The sequence below is a fragment of the Prionailurus bengalensis genome, chromosome A2, assembly GCF_016509475.1.
Source record: "Prionailurus bengalensis isolate Pbe53 chromosome A2, Fcat_Pben_1.1_paternal_pri, whole genome shotgun sequence".
In the NCBI taxonomy this organism is placed as follows: Eukaryota; Metazoa; Chordata; class Mammalia; order Carnivora; family Felidae; genus Prionailurus; species Prionailurus bengalensis.
In genome coordinates, this window is record NC_057348.1 from 168,357,804 (window position 1) to 168,381,391 (window position 23,588).

The 23,588-nt window shown below is 47.3% G+C and overlaps 1 protein-coding gene across 4 annotated transcripts in view; it reads right to left on the reverse strand.

Moving 5' to 3' along the window:
- PTPRN2 (protein tyrosine phosphatase receptor type N2) overlaps positions 1-23,298 on the reverse strand; it is an 805,581-nt gene extending 782,283 nt beyond the window's left edge. For 2 of the 4 annotated variants that reach the window (XM_043590044.1, XM_043590046.1), the window contains exon 1: positions 23,097-23,248. In XM_043590044.1, the coding sequence (XP_043445979.1) occupies positions 23,097-23,190 (94 nt within the window). In that variant the 5' untranslated portion in view covers positions 23,191-23,248. Of the gene's footprint in view, positions 1-23,096 lie in introns of all 4 variants that reach the window. The other 2 variants (XM_043590047.1, XM_043590045.1) reach the window with 2 other exon arrangements.
- Positions 23,299-23,588: the final 290 nt, after the last annotated feature.

A 23,588-nucleotide genomic window follows, 5' to 3' on the forward strand; every position in this document is an offset into this window, starting at 1 on the left:
ACTGCTAGACTCTACAGTATAGATATGACACATTTAACCAGTCTCTTGTTACAAAAATTAAGTTGTTCCTAGGATTATAACCAAAAAAAAAAAAAAAAAAAAAGGCAGCAATGAAGATGATTGCACAAACATCTCTTCACGTGTGTGCAAGTAGGTTGTAGGGCAAATTCCTAGAAAGCGGCATTTCAGGTCATACAGTTGTGGTTTTTGTGATGAATATGGCTAATCACCCTGGAAGAGGCTGAGGTGACTCTACTCCCACCAAGAGGGCACGGGGTGGGACACCCTGGGCCCTCGCCACTCACCCCAGTGCTCTGCGAGGCCTGGAGACCACACAGGAACACAAATGGCACTCAGCCCCAGGACGGCACATCAGCAGGGAGCCAGGCGGCAGGTGTCCTGATCCCAGCTGTCCACCTGCACACTCCTGGGATCACCTGCCTTACTTAATCCCCTCATCCCCACTAAGTCCCCATCTCTGTTTAGACCCGTTCTGCTGTAGCTTCACCAGGCACACATCAGTTTTAGGGCAGGTAAGAGGCTGAAAGGTAAGGCCCAGAGAGCACCTGGCTCAACCAGCAGGGAGGGTGTCCTTCAGCCCCAGGAAAGGCTCCTTAGCGTAAATTAGCCAGGAACATGATGGGGTATAAAGGCCTTTCTAGAGCAAAGAGAAGTGTGTGCAGGCCAAGGACGACACCAGGGGACACGCAGGGACCTAAATCATCCCTTTGTGCACACACCTGCTTCTTAATGGAATGGGTATTCGTGAGAAGCTATAGGCAAGCCCATGGTCCAGACCCCGCCCTATATGCAGCCTTTATACAAATCGTACACAGCCCCAGGGATGCTGAGGTGGCTTAGAAAATGACATCATAGGGAGAGGGGGAAGGACAGGACAGACAAGCATGAACCTTCTCTTCTATAAAGCCATGAGGGCCCCAGAACAGAAGGCAGCCCAGGCTATACCTGGGTCCAGACACCAGGATCCGACTAGACCTGCAGCAGATCTGCAGCTCGTGGGGCCAGTATGTGTGGCTACCTGACATCGACTGTCATAACAGAGCTAAGTGAGCGACTTTTAAATAAGCCATATGTCAGGGCACTCTTCAGAGAGCCAAGACCCATCCTGAGGGGAAGACAGAGCCACCCCAGCCCCACCACTCCACCTGGTCCAGCACTAAGTGGCTGTGTTCACAGAAGTGCGGCTTCCCTTGGAATTCCAGTGTGGTGAGGGTCCCCAAGTCAACATCAAAGTCTCCATGTGGGATATGCGGCCTCAGCTCATAGACAGTCCTGGTAGAACCCACTGGGGGTAGACACGTGGGCGCTGGAGGGCCAGGATGCCCCTCTGTCATGTCACTCTCCACATAATGGACAGAAATGCTCTGACTCAAGCCTTAACACAACTGTCCCCCCTACACATGAGGAGGTTGTGGCATGGAGGTGCTAAGGGACTTCCACAGTCACCAGACTCTGGACCCACTCACTAACCATAGCTCTATCCTCTAAGTCATTTCCTTTGTCTTAGCCATTCTCCTCTTATAAAACCTCTCTCTGAGGTTATGAATGGTTTTGATGACAATGGAGATCAAATTACTTGCTTTATCCACAAAAATCAGAAGGTCCTGTCAGCTCCTAAGCATTTTGAGATGAAAACGGTAGTCAGAGGGTCACCAGTGACACTGCAGACCCTTCTCCAGGCCAGTGGCACAACCCCACCACCCGCCTTCCCTGAGCCTGGGCCAGCCCAGGTCTGTAACCTCTGGGCCCTGGGTGGCTCAGTTGGTTAAGCATCCAACTTCGGCTCAGGTCATGATCTCACAGTTCATGGGTTCGAGCCCCACATCTGGCTCTGCGCTGACAGCACAGAGCCTGGAACCTGCTTCGGATTCTGTGTCTTCCTTTCTCTCTGCCCCTCCCCTGGCCACGCTCTGTCTCTCTCTCTGTCTCAAAAATAAACAAACATTAAAAAAAATTTTTTTTAATAAAAGTGAGGGGGCCCTGGACTTTCTGAGCTACTGGGGTGTTTTTTTTTCCCCTCCTTTAAGCATCTCCAAAGAAGAAAAGGATTTTCATCTTCTTTATCATTTCATCTGGTGGAAGGAGAGTGAGAACAACCCCCAAAGGAGGTGTCACACCTGTCCTCCTCAATTCAGCTGTCCTCATTATCACAGATTACCTGACAGTCCTGTCATCATGGCCAGTCCTATGGCAAACACTAAAACTACAGAAATGATCAAAAAAATTAAAGGAAGCGAAATGGCTTTTATCCAAGTCAATGAATGAAATGTATCTTGCACTGCACTTCCCTGGATATTTATGGTGTTTATTCCAATCTTTTCTAGGCCAGAAAATTCCTGAGCTCACGACAGGCCGTCCTGTCACCATGACAAACAAGCTGGCTGAGACCAGGCTGTGCCTGCGATTGCATTTTCCACCCTCCAAACAGAATATATTAGACATTACGCAGGCAGCATTTATTTTAGGAAGGCTTTTCATTATGGCGATGTAAAATGTCAAGGCTGAGACACAGCGGGCTCTTTCCAGACCTGCAGGCTCCCTCATTATCTGACAAATGCACAAGTTCCTGCCATGTGATGAGTGAGCTGGCCCACCCCTCAAAGGAGGCAACCCAACATCCAAGTTAATCAACCAATGGGAAGTGCTGAAGGAAGGAGGAATCTAACAGGGACACAGCCCTCCAGAACTAGGCAAGAGGTGGGGCGTCATATCCAGGATGGAGGAAAGAGGCAGGGTGTCGTGCCGAAAGCAGTCAGATAATGAGGAGCAGGGAAATGTTAGGGGGCTTTGGGGGAAGGAAAGACTCTGGAGAGGGTCCTGGCCCAGGACACAGGCACCACGCCCTATCCCAGACATGCAGAACAGAGCTGCAGGCCATCGTGGAGGAAGAAATGACCAGCGTGCTGTTAGCTATGCCCATTGCTGCTGCTAAGACACACATACAGGAAGGTGACTCTCGTCTATTAGAAATTGCATACCTATGAATATATTTAGTTCAGCTTTTTATTTTCTAGATGGGGGAAATGAGGTCCAGAGAAAGTAGATAATTTGGTCACTCATAAGGAACCCCTTTATTTTTTTTTGTTACTCCCAAAGAGGGTAGAACATTAAACGATTCCTTCCAGGGGTGTTGGTTTGGAAGAAAAACCAACAACTTTCAGACTACATTTCCTTTTTCCAACACACTGAGGAAACATGTAGGGAAACAAGTTCTTCAAATACTGGTGTCAATCATGTCTTGATTTAGACTGCATGAAATTGTGATATTTACCACAAATACTCTAAACACACTTCTGGTGCAGATCTCACTCACCGAAAACACTTCATAGAAATATTCCTTCAATACGATGACTACAGTTAACACTGCTGCATGGTATGTTTAAAAGTTGCTAAGAGAGTAAATTCTAAAAGTTCTCAACACAAGGAAAAAAACATTTTTCTTTTTCTTTCTTTTTTTTTGTCTTGTATCTGATAAGATTAAGGATGCTAACTAAACTTCATGTGGCCATCAATTCACAGTCATTATGCTGTACAACACCTTAAACTTACACGTATGTATACTGCATGTTAACTGTACTTCAATAAAACTGAAGGAAAAAAAGTAAATACTCCATAAAATAGTGGTTTCTGTTTTTTTTATTTCATAGACTTAGTAAGCCATGTTTTTCTTTTAATTTCAGGAGAACCTACAGAAAGTCTCTAAATCTTTAGGTTTCCGATTTAAAATGTTTAAAAAAAAACAACTACCACCTGGTATCAATAATCACTAACTCATAAACAAATAAATAAAGTCTCAGAATTTAAACAAGTCTTAAAAGTGAGAAAATGTGACCCGATGGAAGGAGCCCCTCATCGTCCTGCAGTGTTAGGGACACTACATCTGCTCCAACCTCACCAGGTGACCAGGTTTGGTCCTCCAGGCAGCTCAGTGGAAGTAATACACACTAGTTACTCCTTGGGTACACACCCCCAAGGTACTACACTGACTTCTGGGTTATGAATCAGGCTTCCTAAGGGAGTGTGGACTGGATACCAAGAACCAAATCATCGCTAAGCAATCTAGAAAGAAATCAAGTTTGGGCCTCCACAAAACCCAAGGCAAATCCAGATGCCCTATGCTCTACTTCCCTGATGCTTGAGGACCTAACACAACATTCATCACTGCACTTTGGGGCAGAGAGACAGACACAGGCCAGTTCAGTAAGCCTAAGGGTACTGCATTGTGTATGCACCCATGTGACCCCACTTCCCACAAGGAAGATGCCTGGCTGTTCACTGTAAAAGGACATACACTCAATCACCCTGTCCACGAGACGGAGGAACGGGAAAGGCTCACGCAATGCAAACCTATCTGTCATTCTCCCCGCTGGAAAAGCCATAATCTCACCATCGAAAGCCATGAGAATAGAGTGCCTCATCTTTTCCAAAGCCTCTCAGAGAACTGGCTGTCCTTCTCACAAGATTTATCCTCTGCTGCTGCCTACCACGCTCCCTCTTTGTTTTCCTGAGCATCTAAGTACGCCGGCAACAGTAACACGTTGTCAATCTAACTTCTAACGCCTCTACTGCCACTGAACCCCTCCCTCAGCCCTGTCAGAAAATGCAGAGCACCAGACCCATACACAAAACTGATGAGGGAAAAGCCCTGCTTCAAAAGATGGAAGAGCATCCAGCTGAGAGTGATGTTTCCTTCCTGTGCTTGGGTTAGAAAGGGTGTCTGATGACCCCAATTTCCAGGGCCTTCACTCATCATAACACAGGTGGTCCTACTCTTCCCTCCTCTCCCTCCACTTCCCCTTGGGGCTTCACCCACTTCAGGTCCCAGGACTCGTGCCCCTCCATTAGGTCTTAGGGCAGGGGTGCTGCCCCAGACCTGGGACCCACATATCAGAAACATAGGGAGACTCTGGAACAATGAGCACAGGGGCTGTGAAGCAAACCGAAGTCATCAAGGAGGAAACTTGGGCCCCAAATCTCACACAAAATCAAGTGTTGCCCTCCAGTCACTCACAGGCTGGACCGTGGGCCCAGTGGGTCACGACTCACCCAGAGTCACAAGCTGGTCTGTGCAGTCAGGACAACAGCTGAGCACTCACACCCCTGCACACCACATAGCCAAGCATACGCCAAATCTAGACAAGAGTTCTTCTTTCTCACTCCCATTTTCATTCCATGAACACTTCACCTTCTGCTTTTCCCAGCTGGTAATTCATGACGTAGCCCAGAGAAGAAGCCAAAGGTCAATTCCACAACCAAGCCACGCAGAGACAGAGCAGAGAAAGAAAATAACCCCACAACCCTGACTGGCAAAGGCACCTAAAGATGATAGGTCACGTTTTAGCCTTTCCATGCTGATCTATGGAACACTTTATAAACGGCTAGATTGAGGTCAACTGTACTTTGCGGCTGAGGAAACAATTCATAGCACTGAACCTGCGGTGGCAGCCACCCCATGCAAAGCCCCACACAACCCAGACAGCAAAGTCACAAGCACTATGAACAAGGAGGAGGAGGGGAGGAAGGCCATGCATGCCACAGGACCCTTCCCAAGATACCCTTTGCCCTGGAGCCACTACATTTGCAAGCACTCTGTGTGGTGTGTTTTCAAGCTGTACCTAACACTCCGCCTAATGAGTCTTCAGTTTTTACTCAGTTTTCCCTATTTCATGTCATTTTGTTCTGTGATTGTTTTGTTTTTGCATGTTGCTATTTTGTAATAAAGCCTGTATTTGTCAGCACATCTAATGGAAAACATCTATTTCTTAAGGTTCCCAAAAGGTAGAAAGCCAACTTCATAGGCACTGCCTCCATTTCCTGGCAAGAATTAGGAAACAATGAAATAAATGTACCTGGAATAAAAAAGTTAGTACTTACTCACCAAAATCTTCTACAGATAAGAGCTTCCCAACCCAAGAGCAGTGTATATGGCACGGAATATTCTCTAGAGTTAGTAAGTAAATGAACTTTACATTTTTTTTTACTGTAGAACAAGCACTGGGAATGAACAGGAAAAGGTCCTGGTGTGGCCTTTTGGAGGCAAGAAGGTTTTTGGTTTTGTTTTTGTTTTTTTTTTAATTTTTTTAATGTTTATTTATTTTTGAGACAAAGAGAGACAGAGCATGAACGGGGGAGGGTGAGAGAGAGAGGGAGACACAGAATCCGAAGCAGGCTCCAGGCTCCGAGCTGTCAGCACAGAGCCCGACGCGGGGCTCGAACTCACGGACCGCGAGATCATGACCTGAGCCGAAGTCAGATGCTTAACTGACCGAGCCACCCAGGTGCCCCTGGAGGCAAGAAGGTTCTTAAAGGCAGGGATGTTATGGGAAGGCATGAAAGGTTTGGGAAGGTTTTGGAAGGCAGAGAAAATTCTGAAAGACAAAGAAGGTTCTGGAGGGCAGGAAGGTTCTAGAAGACAGAAATTGTTCTGGAGGCAGGGAAGGTTCCAGGAGGCAGGGAAGGTTCTGGAGGGAGGGGAGGTTCTGGAGGGAGGGGAGGTTCTGGAGGGAGGAAGTCCGGGGAAAGTTTTGGAGGCAGGGAAGGTTCTGGAAGGCAGCAACACCGTCTTGTTCACGTTTCATATCCAGTGCCCAGTATAGTCCACAGTACATAGCAGGCACTCAATCCATGGTACTGACCAAAGGTTTCCTTACTTGCTTAATTTTATAGTTCAGTGGGAAAACTAGTACTCTTTATTCATAGCGAGAATGAAGAAACCAGACAAGGGATAAATGTCTGAATTTCCCTGAAAATGTCATTTTGTTTGGTTCTGGGCATCAATGTGAGAAACTATGGAGCTATCCCCAAATTCTAATGATGCCACCTTCCTCCAAAGAAAACGGGCTCTTGCTTCTCCCCTGGTAGTTAAGGATCCCAGGACCCCCAAGAGCCTTATCCAACCAGAAGCTGAGATGATTCACCACTGGGTCTCTGTCCCTGCAGGGAGGGTTGCCTGTCTCTGTTGAACCATTTCTCCTAGTGTGCAGCTTCCTGGGGTCCCAACTCTGATGTGGAAGGCACACCAGAGAACACCTACAGTCCCCCCCCAGAACTGGCTGACTTTCCTCTCTTGGATCTCAACCACCAACTCTTCACTCTGATCCTTCTTATATTTCCTACTTTTTGTCCAGGTTCTCTTGTGTTCTCAGTGGATTAGTCAAACGACTCAGTCTACCACCACTGGACACAGAACTCTATCCAAGATCTTTGGCACTGAAATGGCTTTAACCAGCAAAGCTGAAGCTCATATTGAAACAACAGTTTCTAAATGAAAATGAAAGTTTGATACATATCATTCAGCTGACAGTCGCCAGTACAGTAAGTGCGCAAATATGAATCTGTATTCTCTGAATTATCTACATTTTATTCCAACTGAATGAGTGAATCTCACTCCCTGACATTGTCTAGGCTGAAGAATTGTCACTAATTCATTTGGAAATGTTCTTGGGGTGAGAATTTCGATTTTAGAGTGACACACAGTGAACAGTAGCAAGAAAATCTGATGCAGAAATGTACTTCCTGCCCTCACCTTACTTTTATAAAAATTACCTGATAGGACTGAATGACTGTTCCTGCTGCAGATAACTTCAACTGAGAACCGACATTCCTTTGTATTTCATTAACATTTTATGCTGACCACCAGAGAAATGGACTAGGGATGAGAAAGGGAACCTGTGCCCTAGAAATGCAGAAGAGGCCAGATAACATCAAGAAATTTTCAAGATAAGATTATATCGTATTTATAAATTGCTGAAACTGGACCAGGGAACCTTTTCCAGCTCCATAAGCCTGTAATTGTTTTATTTATTCAGCAAAAATTACTGAGTATATATATTGGGATATGTGCCCACATTGATACCAATTCACAACTATGTGTATTTGATATATGGGCTAATTCTGCAGCCTCAAGAGGCCAGTGGCAAACGGCCCTATGAGTTCTGGTGAAGAAGGGCAAACGGCCCGCCACTGGTTCTCACAATGCACTGCAGCCCACTGCAATGTATTGTGCCCGGTGATGTGATTTATGGACTAGATGGCCCATTTTAACCAACACAATATGAAACCAGATATTTGAAGGGTTCTTGCAAAGAAATCATACATTGTTAATGACCACACAAACACAGAAAATGGGGTTGCAATGCTGACACTTCTCCCAGCGGAAACTGTCCTTCAGACACCTTCTGAGGTCAAAGGCATAGCAATTTAATTAGACCCAACAAGAAGGCAGCTGAAAAGATTAAAATTCGTTCTTCAGATTTTTCTAAATGTGGATTTACATATATTATCATCAACAGTGGACACTGTTCTAACTGCATATTGTGCCTTGAGACAGTAGATAATAACAGCCTGAAACCATCAAGATTGAAGACATTTGAAAATTAAGCATCTGGAGATGCCTGGGTGGCTCAGTTAGTTAAGCTTCCGACTCGTGATTTCAGCTGAGGTCATGATCCCAGGGTCATGGGACTGAGCCCCATTTCAGGTTCTATGCTGAGCATGGAGCCTGCTTGAGATTCTTTCCCTCTGCCCCTCTTCCCTGCACACACACGCATTCTCTCTCTCTAAAATAAAAATAAATAAAATTTAAAAATAAAAACCAAGCACCTGAAACGTTACTAATAATTTTGGTGAGTACAGAGAAGTTTTTGTACCTGCAACAATATTTTAATGATTAATAATTACTTTAATGATTACTAATACATCATTCTTTTACATTTATTTTTAAACTTATTTTATAATCATTATTTCAATAGAGTATATGTATAATTTGTAAATAAGTGTGTGTGTGTGTGTATATATATGTATATGTATACACACACACACACACACACACACACACACACACACATCTCTGTGCAGAGGTGGAGAGGAGAGCATGTGCAGTATGGAGGACAGGTGTGAAGTGGGGGACGTGGGGCCTCATCCACAAGGTTTGGGGAGGTTTCAAACAGAAGACTGACAGGGTCAGATATTCCTTCCTGGTGGTCAGGTATTCCTGAACTGGAGGAGAGCAAGACTTCTTTCTATGACACTTTGTGCTGCCATATTTAAGCCCATCTCTTACTCCCCCACACTAAAGCACATGGCCAGGAGCTTCCTCCCAAAACCCTCCATCTACATCAGGTCTTCTCAAGCTCAGCATGGCTGGAATCAGGACCAATTCTTTGTTTCTCTGGGGTTCTCTGGGGTGGGGGCACTCTGTGCACTATAGGACGGTCAGCAGCATCCCTACCTGCACTCTCTAGGGCCCATTGGCATACCTCCCACCCAGCTGGGTCAAGCAAAAGACAGTTGAGACCACAGTTGAGAACCACTGGGTTACATGAAGGAACCCATCACCTGCTTCTGCTCCAGGATGCAAGTTAAAACAACCCTTTGCCCTTTCTTCTGAGAGCGTATTCTTCCTCCCGTTCTTCATTTATTTCACACAGCAAAGCAGCATATTTTGATATTCTGGAGGAACTACGACATCAACATGACAATATATCCAGACTTGGGTAGAATCTTTCAAAATAAGGTTTTGATTTTGGAATTAGGTCATTTAATTACAATCTTTGTGAGACATGTTATTTTATGTAAGATTGCCTCTAACAGTCTGGAACATTCTTTTTTTCATAGTGCTTGACTTTAAATTCACCCTGGATATCTGATGTTCTTTCAGAGTTCCTATGAAAAACATGTAATCATGAAACAAATGCTATATATTCTTCAACAGTATTTAGACCAAAAATATCACTTTTTAACATCACTAATAGACTTCTTCATTAATGTACTGATACTGTCCTAAAATGGGTTTAACATCTATATTTCAATCCCTCAAAACCTTTGAAAAATGAGAACAGGCATATCTATATAAATATCCAAATTTTCAGCTTGATTGCACATTTTTATCTTCTCAGAATAGCACTAAATCAAGATGTTCTTTCAGAAATACATTTTACTTCTCAAAGAGACAAAATACATATAACCAAGCAAAATCTAATTTCACTGCTAACATTCAGTAGTCTCTTTGTCCCTTCTACACTTCTCATTTTTTTACTAATAATTATTCATTCCCAGAGTGTTATTTTGACATCGTCTTGGTCCATTTTCCTAGACATTTGCTTTCCACACGTGAATTCCATAAGATGGTTTTCAGCACACCAGCAATGTAATTGGCACATTTCTTGTTACTTGATCTGCATGTATGCAATCACATCCTCTATGATAACAGTAAATTAAAATCTACCTTCACTATACATTAGGAAGACACAATCATTAAAAATCATCACAGAAATTAGAAAATTAGATCTCACTTCTTAGGGGACTAAACTAAAAATCTAATCTTTATTCTGAAAAATAATTTTTCCACTTAAAAAAGGCTTCTTTATTCAAATGGTCAAAATGCTTCCCTCTGTTTAGACTCTAAGCAATGAAAAATTCATGTAAAAGAGTATTTTCAGGGCACTTGGCTGGCTCAGTCAGTGCAACTCTTGATCTCAGGGTTGGTGAGTTCAAGCCCCACAGTGGGTGTAGATCTTTAAAAAAAAATAGTGGCGCTTGGGCAATCCCTGTCAAAATAACACCAGCATTCTTCACAGAGCTAGAACAAACAATCCTAAAATTTGTATGGAACCAGAAAAGACCCCAAATAGCCAAAGCAATCTTGAAAAAGAAAACCAAAGCTGAAGGCATCACAATCTCGGACTTTAAGTTGTATGACAAAGCTGTAATAATGAAGACAGTATGGTACTGGCACAAAAACAGACACTCAGATCAATGGAACAGAATAGAGAACCAGAAACGGACCCCAAATATATGGCCAACTAATCTTTGACAAAGCAAGAAAGAATATCCAATGGAATAAAGACAGTCTCTTCAGCAAATGGTGCTGGGAAAACTGGACAGCAACATGCAGAACAATGAACCTGGACCACTTTCTTACACCATACACAAAAATAAACTCAAAATGGATGAAAGACCTAAATGTAAGACAGGAAGCCATCAAAATCCTAGAGGGGAAAGCAGGCAAAAACCACTTTGACCTCGGCAGCAGCAACTTCTTACTCAACACATCTCCATAGGCAAGGAAACAAAAGCAAAAATGAACTATTGGGACCTCATCAAAATAAAAAGCTTCTGCACAGTGAAGGAAACAATCAGCAAAACTAAAGGCAACTGACAGAATGGGAGAAGATATTTGCAAACAACATATCAGATAAAGGGTTAGTATCCAAAATCTATAAAGAACTTATCAAACTCAACACCCAAAAAACAAATAATCCAGTGAAGAAATGGGCAAAAGACATGAATAGACACTTCTCCAAAAGACATCCAGATGGCCAACCGACACATGAGAAAATGCTCAACATCACTCGTCATCAGGGAAATACAAATCAAAACCACAATGAGATATCACCTCACACCTGTCAGAATGGCTAACATTAACAACTCAGGCAACAACAGATGTTGGCGAGGATGCGGAGAAAGAGTATCTCTTTCGCATTGTTGGTGGGAATGCAAGCTGGTGCAGCCACTCTGGAAAACAGTTTGGAGGTTCCCCCAAAAATTAAAAATACAACTACCCTATGACCCAGCAATTGCACTACTAGGTATTTATCCAAGGAATACAGGCATGCTGTTTCGAAGGGGCACATGCACCCCAATATTTATACCAGCACTATCAACAGTAGCCAAAGTATGGAAAGAGTCCAAATGTCCATCACTGGATGAATGAATAAAAAAGATATAGTATATATATACATATGTGTGTATACATATATATGTATATATATACTATACTATATATATACTATACATATATATACTATACTATATATATACTATACTACATATATACTATACATATATATATACATATATATGTATATATGTATATATGTATACATACACACACACACACAATAGAGTATTACAAGGCAATCCAAAAGAATGCAATCTTGCCATTTGCAACTATATGGATGGAACCAGAGGATATTATGCTAAACGAAATTAGTCACAGAAAGACAAATATCATATGACTTCACTCTTATGAGGACTTTAAGATCCAAAACAGATGAACATAAGGGAAGGGAAGCAAAAATAAGATAAAAACAGGGAGGGGGACAAAACACAAAAGACTCTTAAATATAGAGAACAAACAGAGGGTTGCTGGAGGGTTGTAGGAAGGGGGATGGGCTAAGTGGGTAAGGGGCATTAAGGAATCTACTCCTGAAATCATTGTTGCACTATATGGTAAGTAACTTGGATGCAAATTAAAAAATAAATTATTTTTTTAAATAATAAATAGATTGATAAGTAAATAAATAAATAAATAAATAAATAAAATAGGGGTGCCTGGGTGGTTCAGTCGGTTAAGCATCTGTCTTTGGCCTAGGTCATAATCTTGCCCTTCCCAAGTTCGAGCCCCACATCAGGCTCTGTGCTGACAGCTCAGATCCTAGAGGCTGTTTCTGATTCTGTGTCTCCCTGTCTCTCTCTGCCCCTCCCTCACTCTCTCTCTCTCTCTCAAAAATAAATAAATATTAAAAACAATAAATAAATAAATAAAATAAAAATGAAATAAATTGGGGTGCCCAGGTGGCTCAGTCAGTTAAGCATCCAACTTCAGCTCAGGTCATGATCTCTCAGTTCATGAGTTCGAGCCCCACATCAGGCTCTGTGCTGACAGGTCAGAGCCTGGAGTCTGCTTCAGATTCTGTGTCAGATTCTGTGTCAGATTCTGTGTCTCCCTCTCTCTCTGCCCCTCATGCTCTGTCCCTCTCTCTCTCAAAAATAAATAAATGCTTAAAAAATTTTTTAATAAAATAAATTAATTTTTTTTAAAGAGTATTCTCTGGGTTTTCAACATCCCCATTTAATGTGCCCTCTTGAAGTACTTGTTTCTTGCCCCAAACCAGACATAAGCAAAGTGAAAACCCAAGGCCTAGTGTGGTCACTCCCAAGGAGAGTGCTCAGTGAACACGTGGAGTAACCAGCAGGTCCATTGTGCCCAAGGACCATGCCAGGCTCCTGCCAGTAGAGGCATGTTAGCCCAAACCCGGTTCTGCAAGAAATGAAAGTCTCTGCAGTTTTGCTCTTGACATCACAGTTTCTCTATTCCAACTCAACTCTGCTGCAAAGCCTCTTTTAAAAAGCATATTCCAGGCCACAAGAATAGAAATATATATTAATATGTACTACAGTCTCAGAACATGGAAGTTCTTGCTGGGCGGGCCCCAGAGTGTGCCCCCCACAGCACAAGGGCTTCAAGTGAGGATGCCCGGCCTTCCCTGCCTGCCACCCTGAACACAGCATCCCACTGGCACTTCTGCTTACCCCGTCCCACAGATATCTCTGCCAGGTTTTTTCTGGGGAGTGACGTGCTGCGGACATGAGTCACACAATACAGAAGTTCACCAAGAACAACAAAACACAAGTACACCACCATCCCTTACACATGGGCATAAAAGTTGGTGGTCAACACAGAAACAGCCGGGGCGAGGTGGAAGGCACAGATGGCTCAGATCCTACCGCTCCCCACATTCTACAAACAGTCCAGGGGTCTGCAGAACCCAGGGAACCTCACAAAAACCGTTAGAGCAAGGGGAGAGTGTGTCCTTACCTTTTCCTCTCAGAGAGAGAGGTTGCTGGGAAGAGACAGGTCAGCTATGGGGAGCAAACTATGGAATGAGGCATATATCCAGAGCCTGCAGATCTTCCCTGAGGCACAGGACACAACCCCAAGCACGTCAAAGAGGGCACACGATTCTAACACACCCAACCCACCGGGCTGCCCCTCTCTCCTTGCCATTCCCACAGTCAGGCCAGCCAAACACTGAGCCACAAGAACCATCCCCTGCAACAGCAGCTCAGAAGGCCAGCAACAGGCCACAGAGTGACCAAGCTTTGGGAGAGCGGAAGAGTGGCCCGCAGAGGCACAGTGACAAGCGGAAAAGGACAAACTATAGCGACTGCTGCACACCAACAAGGCAGGGTCTGGAGGTCACCGCCCCCTCCCTACAAAGGAGGACTTGGTCCTGTCGGGCCCACACACCCAGAGCCCCAAATCAGAAAGTCTGAGCCCAGGCCCACAGTGAGAGATGCTAACAAAGTCAGACCTCCTGAAGACAGTTACCCCACCCCTTCTGACGCTCCCATCATGGACACCGCAGTCTTTTCTGAAAGGGCACAGTTGCCCAGCATGTGCATGTTCTCACACCCCAAAGTCCTCAGGCGAACGGCATGGAAGGTGGATTTGGGAGTCCTGCCTGGGGGTTAAGAGAATGTTTCCCTCACTCAGCCCTCACTCGGGGTGCGGAGGGTGCTATCCGTGTCATGCCCTCACAGTGACGTGCTGTCTTCTGTGTCAGGCTGTGGAAGACAGACGTGCACAGCACTGTTGGGTCCCAGGTGCAGCCAATGCCGTGTGTGATCCTTAACACTTTTACAAGAGTATGTGTGTCCTTTGGACTCTATCATCAGATATTTTTCATGCCTCAGTGACAAGACAAAAATCCAGACACCTAAAAACATTGCAACCTAGAGACGTCAAATACACTAAAAAAGTGCTCTGATTTTTGCATTTATCAAATATTACATAAGACTTCAAAAGAAAATGCTTAGTGTATCTGAAAAAGGGTATGTCCTATCTCTTTATTACACTTTCCACTCATACATGTAATAAACGTGCATAACTATTTTTAAGTCCAATTTCTTTTATTCAAGGGCCTTAATCTCTTTGAAGGGATGAAGTGAAATAAATCCAGACGGTGCTCTCACCATTAATTATTCTCATTACAACATAATTAGGTCTGCATCCTAATTATGTATAACTATTTTTAAATATGCTTATCAAAAAACATGAATAATATTACTATTTAAAATGTAATGGTAATGCTTTTAGCAAAAATCTCAATAGTCAATTTGGCTGAGACTCGGACTCACTAAAATAGTAATATTTTCAATAATAACAACATTCCACCCTATCTGGCCACCGAACTCCCACATTAGCTGGAAAAAAATGGAGCTTCCAGGAGTGTAACAACCAGGACTACCATTACCAAGGACTCTCCACCATCTCATATGATCCTCTCAAAAACATGAAGAATTTGGTACTTTGCTCATGGTTTAAATTCAAAAAGATGACAGGTAAAGTCCTTTCATTTTCCTTGACTTCTAATAGGAGCATAAGCGCAAACTGTAAAGATTACGTGATTGGAGACAGAAGGCAATCTCTCTGTCAACACGCTGCCCAGAAACAGTGTCTTTTGCCATCCAATTTGTGTTCCAGACCCATAGCCACTCATTCCCTACCATGCTTTCAGAAATCACCTACAGGATCTGGGTTTTTTTCCATGTTTATTATTTCATGGAATCAAGGACCACAACACCGTGGTGAAGCAGGGAGAGCGCACGGGAAGGAGCTTACAATCTCATCTGTGTGCTGCTCCTTGACAACACTTAAATCAGATGGAAGACTGGTGACCTATTTTCAGGCAAAGCCAGAGAAGAAGATTCAAGAAGTCCTCAAGTATATTTTGGTGAAAGCAGACGTGCCTTTGCAGGACAGAGCACGCCTTGAGGTGGGAAGGTGGGGAGATGGCAGTCCATGCTGCTTCCTCACCCAGTTTCCCATCCCCAGCCCACCACTGAGAAATCAAGCTTTCACTGTATGCCTCGCCTGCTGCCATTATAATACCAGCTATTTCACAGAATATACAAAGCACTGAATTGGCCTCAAGCCCTACAACAGGTTAATTACTGCTTTGAACTGGATTAAAGCCACAACTCCAAATGGAAAAAGCATCAGCCTTCACGGCCAATTTTATTGGCTGCTCTGTCCAATTACAAGTTGACTATCTTCTGCTGCTGGAATCAGAACCAACTTGCACCATTAATATAAAGTCCTTTTCCCTTTGGAAACCAGGTCAGCCTTTCTTCTGAAAATTCCCTCCACCAAACAAACTATTTCCAAACATCTTTTGTACTGTATGTAGGACATTGCATCAGAAGCCAAAATGGACCTTCAGAACACACAGTGACACAGAATGCCCATGTCATGTGAGGGGAAGTTTCACTCTTTCCTCTACCAAATGCCTCAGAAAATAGTAAGTGACCAGAATGAGCCATCCCTTTGCTTGTTTGCCACTCTAAATGCCAAGCTTAGACCAAATATACTCTTGAAATTTTCTTGTGAGAGTAATCCCTCCTTCATTCCTTACTCTGAAGTGGGCTTTTTCTTCCAACAGGTCTGAAATGAGAGCTAGTTTCTTTGATGTTTGCATCACCACACTTAAAAATCTCATGGAAGCACAGAAGCATTCCGAACAGAGTGTTCACGGACACAGTAAGCCATGAATTCTACAGTGGCGCTTGCATTCCTGCCAGGAGGTAAGGCTAAAGGTGTCCAAAAGCAAGTCATCCATTTCCAAACATCAAGATTCACTCAGAGAGGCTAACCAAATAACTGAGTCCGAGACCCAGAACAAAACCCAACTCGGAAAGTCAACATTCCCTGCCACAGACCAAAGAGCATTTTCAAATTCTCTCTGAAACAGGCCTGTCGAGCCTAGAGGTTCTGAAGCTCCTTAGGGAAAGGCAACCTGACAAGTGAAAATCACCTCTGTCCCTGTAGTAGTAACAGGAAGACATCCCTGTTCTTGTGGGGTTGCAGAGACATGTTCTAACGGTGCATAGATTCCTTCTGCTGGGACCTGCAGCCTACAGAGCTATCCCTGCCCCATCCTGGGGTCACCTGCTGGAGAGAAAAGGAGACTCTGAAGACCAGAGACCTAGGACCCAATCCCAGCACTGACTCTCTTATAGCACTCTTCTTAAGCACTCAAAGCCTCAGTCTTTCCATCTGAGAAATGGAGATATAAACGCTCGCCTTGCAGGGAGTTCATGTAACCACACGTAGAGTCTTCCAGGAGTTGCCAGGGGCTCAGGGGACAGGGTAGGCTATCCCTACAAATGGAGAGCACAGGGCAATGTTTGGGACAAGGAACTGTTCTATTACCTGTCATCAGAATCTATACCGAGGATGATGTACCAAAATAAAAAACTCAGTTTTACTGTATGATTAATTTTTAATTAAATTTAATAAAGAGACACTGCCCCTATCTGTTTTACGAATATTCTCTTCCTGCCTGTTGAACTGCCCTCCCAGGAACCATTTCTAGTCCCATATACTGGGAGTGTCGTTGTGTTTTCTGAACCACAGTCAGTAGGATTGGAAGGAACAGATGAAAACAAAATTAACTAAAACACCCTGTTATCCACCTCCACACTGGACAGTTAACACCAAGCGATCGATCGTCACAAAACCCTGAACAACTTCCTTATTTCTTCACACCACATACACAGAGGCCATTTTAAAGACAGGATCCTGATGTTCCACACATCAACACCTCTAGTCCAAAGTTCAGTGCCTTACACCTACAGGGGAGTCATCCACTTATCAGCACAGAAGCCAACTAACAAACAAAAAAGTCACTTAATATGTGAACATAAGTGTTTCCAGGAGAACCGCACCCCTTTTCACTTCCTGCCTATGTATTTAAATAGTGGTTGTGGCAGAGTCGTTGGAGATAGCACAAATTAAAGGAAAAAGCTTCCTTCTTCCCCCCACAAACTGTTTCCAGCCAGCAGAAAAGTGCACTGATTATTTTCGGCTTCTTGGGTTTTCTCGGCCCCTATCAACTAAGGTTAAAAACTTAAGTCCGGCTGGGTCCATATTCATGAAGGTCAATTTAGACTAATGTGGAAACAGCTGCCAGGTGCTTTTATGTGGAGCAGAGAGTTATCAGCCATGAATTCAGCTGTTTGTTTTCTCAAGAAATGGAACATCTTGTCAGTAGAGATAAGACAGGTTCTTGGTTAACCGAGCCTCATTGGGCCTGCATTTGCTGGGATAAATCTAGATTCAAATCCTTTCTGCCCATTTCTTAAGTTGTTTGTTTGTTTGTTTGTTTGTTTGTTTGTTTGTTTGTTTTGGGGGGTTGTTTGTTTGTTTGACTCTCCACACATCAGGAATCCTTAAACTAGCAGTATTTACACATACCTAGGCATTTAAATATATGCCACTCAAAGCCAGAGGATTATTTTTGGGGGGTCACAGTTACATTCAGTTACAAACACCTTTTCATAAGGAATTCTGAAATTCTAAGGTAATGCTCCAAGAGATCATGGTAATAGAAACCTTTCTTAATAAGATCAGGTATAAGGTCAGCTCAGCTAACTCCACCCCTCCTTCAAACTTCCCCTCTTCCTGAACCCATATTCCTCACTTAAAAAATAAAACAAAACAAAACAAAACAAAACAAAATAAAATAAAATAAAGGGTGAATAACTGCATTCACAAATTAGGTAATACTGCCTGCCTACATAAAAAAATAAAAAATAAAAAAAAAAAGAACAGCAACAACAAAGAAACTCAGAAATGCAGAATTATCATGTAAAAGAAACAATGACCACTATCGAACTCATCAAGACATCACCCTGGGTGATCATCCTGGTTGCTTTTCTCAGCCTGACTGCAGATTCACCACACTGCTATTGCCCTTGCGCACAGGAAGCCAGGAACCCAAGGAGTCTGCACATTTCATGGCATACCGAAATTCCTGGCACACAACCACGATGGGACCCAACACCACCGCAGAGGAAGGCAGAAAGCAGACTGTGGAAAATTTAGCACACCTCCTACACCTATTTGGTGGGCACCACGGAGAATGATCTTGATAACCAGGTACAAAAACAGATCGGCTTTTAAAAGAGGAGCTGCAAGATGTTGAGAAGCAGAACTAAGCTTAGCACCAAGAGGAAACCATCTAAAAACCTTTTTTATTCCCCACACATTCCTTCTGAGTCTGACACATTTAACTGCCATCTCTGGACACAGGAGACAGCAGCGCCACAGTTCCACCCGATGCATCTGGTTTCATGGATAAGCCCACTGTCACCTCCCTTCCACAGAAGCCCAGAGTTTTGCATGCACCTCCATCCTTCTGCATGGGGACATCAGCACCTGATGCTGAAGGAGCCAGAACAGGGGGGAGGAGACAGGCAAAGAAAGGCTCACAGCCTGAGGGCGGGTAGCAGGGTTTTTGCTCTAGGGGAAGGGCAGGCTGCTGCTACCACGCACCCAACAAAATCAAGAGCTGTGGACCCTAAGAAGCAAAGATGGACGTGTGCTTTTGTGGCAGAAAGGATGCTTTGATTTAAAAATAAACAATCATGCCATCTAGTTCACAAAACAAGCCGACTCCTGCTCCTGGCTGCTGTCTCCTCAGTTCCATGTGGGCTCACTGGTGAATGAAAAACATGTGTGGGCAAATCAGGAAACAAAAAACAAGGGAGGAAAATAAACACTCACCTATCTCAGAGCTAGGTGCACGGGCTAGCTTTGACTTTCGGACTCTCCAAGCCAAATTTTCATGAAAGGCTGACCCTGTCCTTTGGCAAATAAAATTCGTATTTCTTTAGCAAAAGAAGGGCCTTTTATATGATTGCCCTTAAATGTGGGGGCTATTTGAGCAGGCTCACAAACTGGCCTCCCTATAACTAAAAATAGCTTAAAGACAAGCACCTTGCAGTCAAATCAGATTCATATAGTACTGAGCACATGAACAAAAGGATGTCCTGAAATCACAAAGAAAGGCAAAGGGAGGGAGCAAAGGAAAATCCAAAGACAGGACTAGATGAAGAAAACAAAATTACTAAACCATCCTGGACAATGCTGCCTGATGCAGCAATGGTATTTTGACTAGAAACAAAGTTGAATCATATCATGGATGGGGGTGCCATTATTCCCCTCCCTGTTCAGCTCTGATACTAATGTCAAAAATAATGGGAAACTATGTGTCATAAAGGAGCCTTTGGAACCAGAAAGACATGGAGAGAACAGGTGGTGACAGGGCAGGAAGCTAAAGTGATTAAGGGGGAAAGGGTACCCTTGAAGAAAGGGAAAGGTGAGAGACATCCACTGCCATTGGGATGCTGCCAACAGCTGTTGTGAAAATACGGTGGTTTCATGGAATGTGGCTCAGAACAAGGAGATACTAGTACCTTTGTTGACTCTGGTTTTCATTAAGAACTCCTTCACTGACTAAATCTGAACAGGCCCCTGGCTCAGTCAAGACAGTCTATACAGAAAGAACTGGTCTCAGGTCTTGGTAGTATCAGAGTCATTCTAACCTACAACTTTATGATACTGGCAAGGAGAAAAACTCAGATCTCCTCGAACTGTGTTCTTCAGACAACAACCTGAGCTACATAAGTAAGAGGAATACAAGTGACATGGCTAGGGCCAAAACTAAGGTCTCTAGGTGATCGTACATCATGCATCATTATTTGGAACGATGTGTGACCAAATATCAAACAAGATCCAAATGGTTGAGAAAGAGAAAGAGGGCAGCGTATACCTTTCATAGGTGACCCCGGTTCTCCCTGCACTTTCTGAAGACTGGGTACTCGAATTCTGAGAATATGGCAGCAGCATTCTGGGTGAGGACAGGGTAGGGATGGAAGGCTGGCGGGGAGGATGTAGGGAGCTTATATAGGTAGACAAGGCTACATGCTATTCCAGATTGGGCCCCCAAATAAGAAGACCACACTTACGCCTCGTTATCTGTAGACACTGCCAAGCAATTTCCAGGTGAATGCACCTGGAATCCTTGAGCCTGTCTGAGTGATTCTGGGCCCCTAACGCCCCACATAAAGACCATCCACTATCCAGGAGGTGTAAACAGAGGAGAAATGAGGCATCCTTTTTTAATAGGATTCAACTTTATAGTCGAAATATCATTGCTTTGTCAGGCAGTATTGTCCAGGACAGCGTGGTGATTTTCTTCTCTTCATACCCTTCCATTTTGGGGTTTTCCTTTGCTCCCTCTCTCAGCCACTTCTTCCTTCCCTGACTTAGGCAAAATGCTAGGAACCGGCAATCGTAATGGACAGAGAGTAGTCGAGGACCAGCCTCCCACTCAGCCCATAGAAACTGCCTTCCCTAGAGCAACATCAGCTGAGCCTGGGTCCCCCTGACCTGCAGGGCTGCACCTGGCCAGCTGAGCGAACAGCTCTCACTGGAGGTGACAGGCCTGTAGACGGGTCCACGGCTCAACCCTCATCACCAGTTTGAGGCAAGGTCCTGGAGGTCTAGGCAGAGTGGGCCAGGCCCCCAAGCCTTCCCAAGCTTGTCCCTACCTAACAAGGACTATCTGTGCGTGGTGACTTGGATAGCAGCACCCCGGGATGTGGGCACCGGTCACACCCCTCCACCCCAGGGGCGAGGGCCTCCCTTCAAATCACCGGCTGTCCCTCTAACTGGGTCGCGGTCTGCATTAGCCAGGAATCTGGGGAGACTGACCTCTCTCCGTGCCACCTCTTTGTTCGGGGTTCCAGAAGGGCCAGGCCAGGGGCGGAGGAGGCCAGGTGGCCAAGCGACCCCTCGGCACCGCCCAGGACAGGTTTCTGCCCTCCCTCTGGACACCTAGCAACCCCCTATTATCTGGTCTGCCGCGCTGGGCAATCCGGGCCTTGAAGCTTTAAGGTGAGTCTCCTCCACCGAAGGGCCGGCGCGGAGGGAGGCGCGGAGCGGGGCGCGGGGCCCGGCACGTTTCCTGGGTAAACACGGCGAAAGGCGATCTCACGGAGGCGGACCCCGGCCGCGGAAGGAAAATGTCCGTCTGCCGAGAGGCGGCTGCCAGCGGGGGTTCACGTGCTGACCGCGCAGGCAGGAGTCCGAGGCGCGGGTGCGAGGGGCGCCTCGGCCGCGGCGCGCCTCCCCGTCGCCCCAGCCCTACATCCTCACGCACGCACGCACGGGACGCCCCGTCGTCGGCGGCCGCCCTGAGCCGGCGTCCTGGGCGGGGAGGAGGGGCTCCCGGGAGGAAACTGAGGCAGGGTGCGAATCCTGCCTGGCCCTGCGGCCGAGGACAGAGAGGCACCCGGGGGAGAGCAGGGACCCCGCGAGGCACCGCGCCCCTCCAGTGAGCGCCCCCCCCCGGCACCGCGCCCGGACCCCGCCCCGCACTCACCGAGAAGCCCCTCCCCCCCGGCGCACCGACAAACCTCCTCTCTGCCCCCCCCCCCGTCACTCCCTGAGAAGACCCCCTCACACACCGGGCAGCCCCCCCACCCCCGCCCCCTCACACACCCGGAAGCCCCCCCACCCCCGCCCCCTCACACACCCGGAAGCCCCCCACCCCCGCCCCCTCACACACCCGGCAGCCCCCCCCATTCCCGCCCCCCTCACACACCGGGCAGCCCCCCCGCCCCCGCCCCCTCACACACCGGGCAGCCCCCCCCGCCCCCTCACACACCGGCAGCCCCCCCCCGCCCCCGCCCCCTCGTACACCCGGCAGCCCCCCCCGCCCCCGCCCCCTCACACACCGGGCAGCCCCCCCCGCCCCCGCCCCCTCGTACACCCGGCAGCCCCCCCGCCCCCGCCCCCTCGTACACCCGGCAGCCCCCCCCGCCCCCGCCCCCTCGTACACCCGGCAGCCCCCCCCGCCCCCGCCCCCTCGTACACCCGGAAGCCCCCCCGCCCCCGCCCCCTCACACACCGGGCAGCCCCCCACCCCCGCCCCCTCACACACCCGGAAGCCCCCCACCCCCGCCCCCTCACACACCGGGCGGCCCCCCCACCCCCGCCCCCACACACCCGGAAGCCCCCACCCCCTCCCCCTCACACACCAGGCAGCCCCTCCACCCCCGCCCCCTCACACACCGGGAAGCTCCCCTGCCCCCTCACACCGGGAAGCCCCCCACCCCCGCCCCCTCACGCACCGAGAAGCACCCCCTCCCCCAAACATACCCGGAAGTCCCCCACCCCCGCCCCCTCACTCGCCGAGAAGCCCCCTCCCCCCCGCCCACCTCGTTCACCGGGAAGCCCTCTCCCCCGCCCCCTCCCAAACCGAGAAGCCTCCCTACCCCAGCCCCTCCCCCTTCCTCGCCGAGAAGCCCCCTCCCCCTGCCCCTCATATTCACCGCGACGCCCCCTCCCCTCGCCCCCAAAATCATCGAGCAACCCCACCCCCGCCCTCTCCCTCCCTCAGGCGCCCTCTCCTCCCTCCCCCGACACCCCCCTCCCCACTCACCGAGAAGCCCCGGAAGCTGCCGGGTGCGGGGCGCGGGCGCGGTGCGCGGCGGCGGCAGCAGCAGCAGCAGCAGGAGCGCGAGCAGCGGCCCCATGTCGGCGGCCGGGCGAGCGGCGCTCAGTCCATGGCGGCGCGGCGGGGGCGGCGGGACCGACTCTGGCGAGCACCGCTCCTCCCCGCGCTGCCCGCGCCCGCCGCCGCTTCAGCACCGGACAGCGCCTCCGGCCCCGCCCACACCCAGGCCCCGCCCCACCGCGCGCCAGCCGGCCCCGCCCACGGCGCCCCCCACCCCCACCCCCACCCCCGGCCCCGGCCCGCCCCACCTGCCGGCGCGCGGCCGCCCCAGCGCGCCCCCGTCCCATCCTTGTGGCTCCGCCCTCCCCCAGGGGGCTGGGGTGAGCTGAGCGCACCCAGTCCTCGCCCGGCCCGGGGGTCCCGGGTCCCCCGTGGTCGCACTGGCCCGCCCGGGACGTGGCCCTCCCTTTTGGCCAG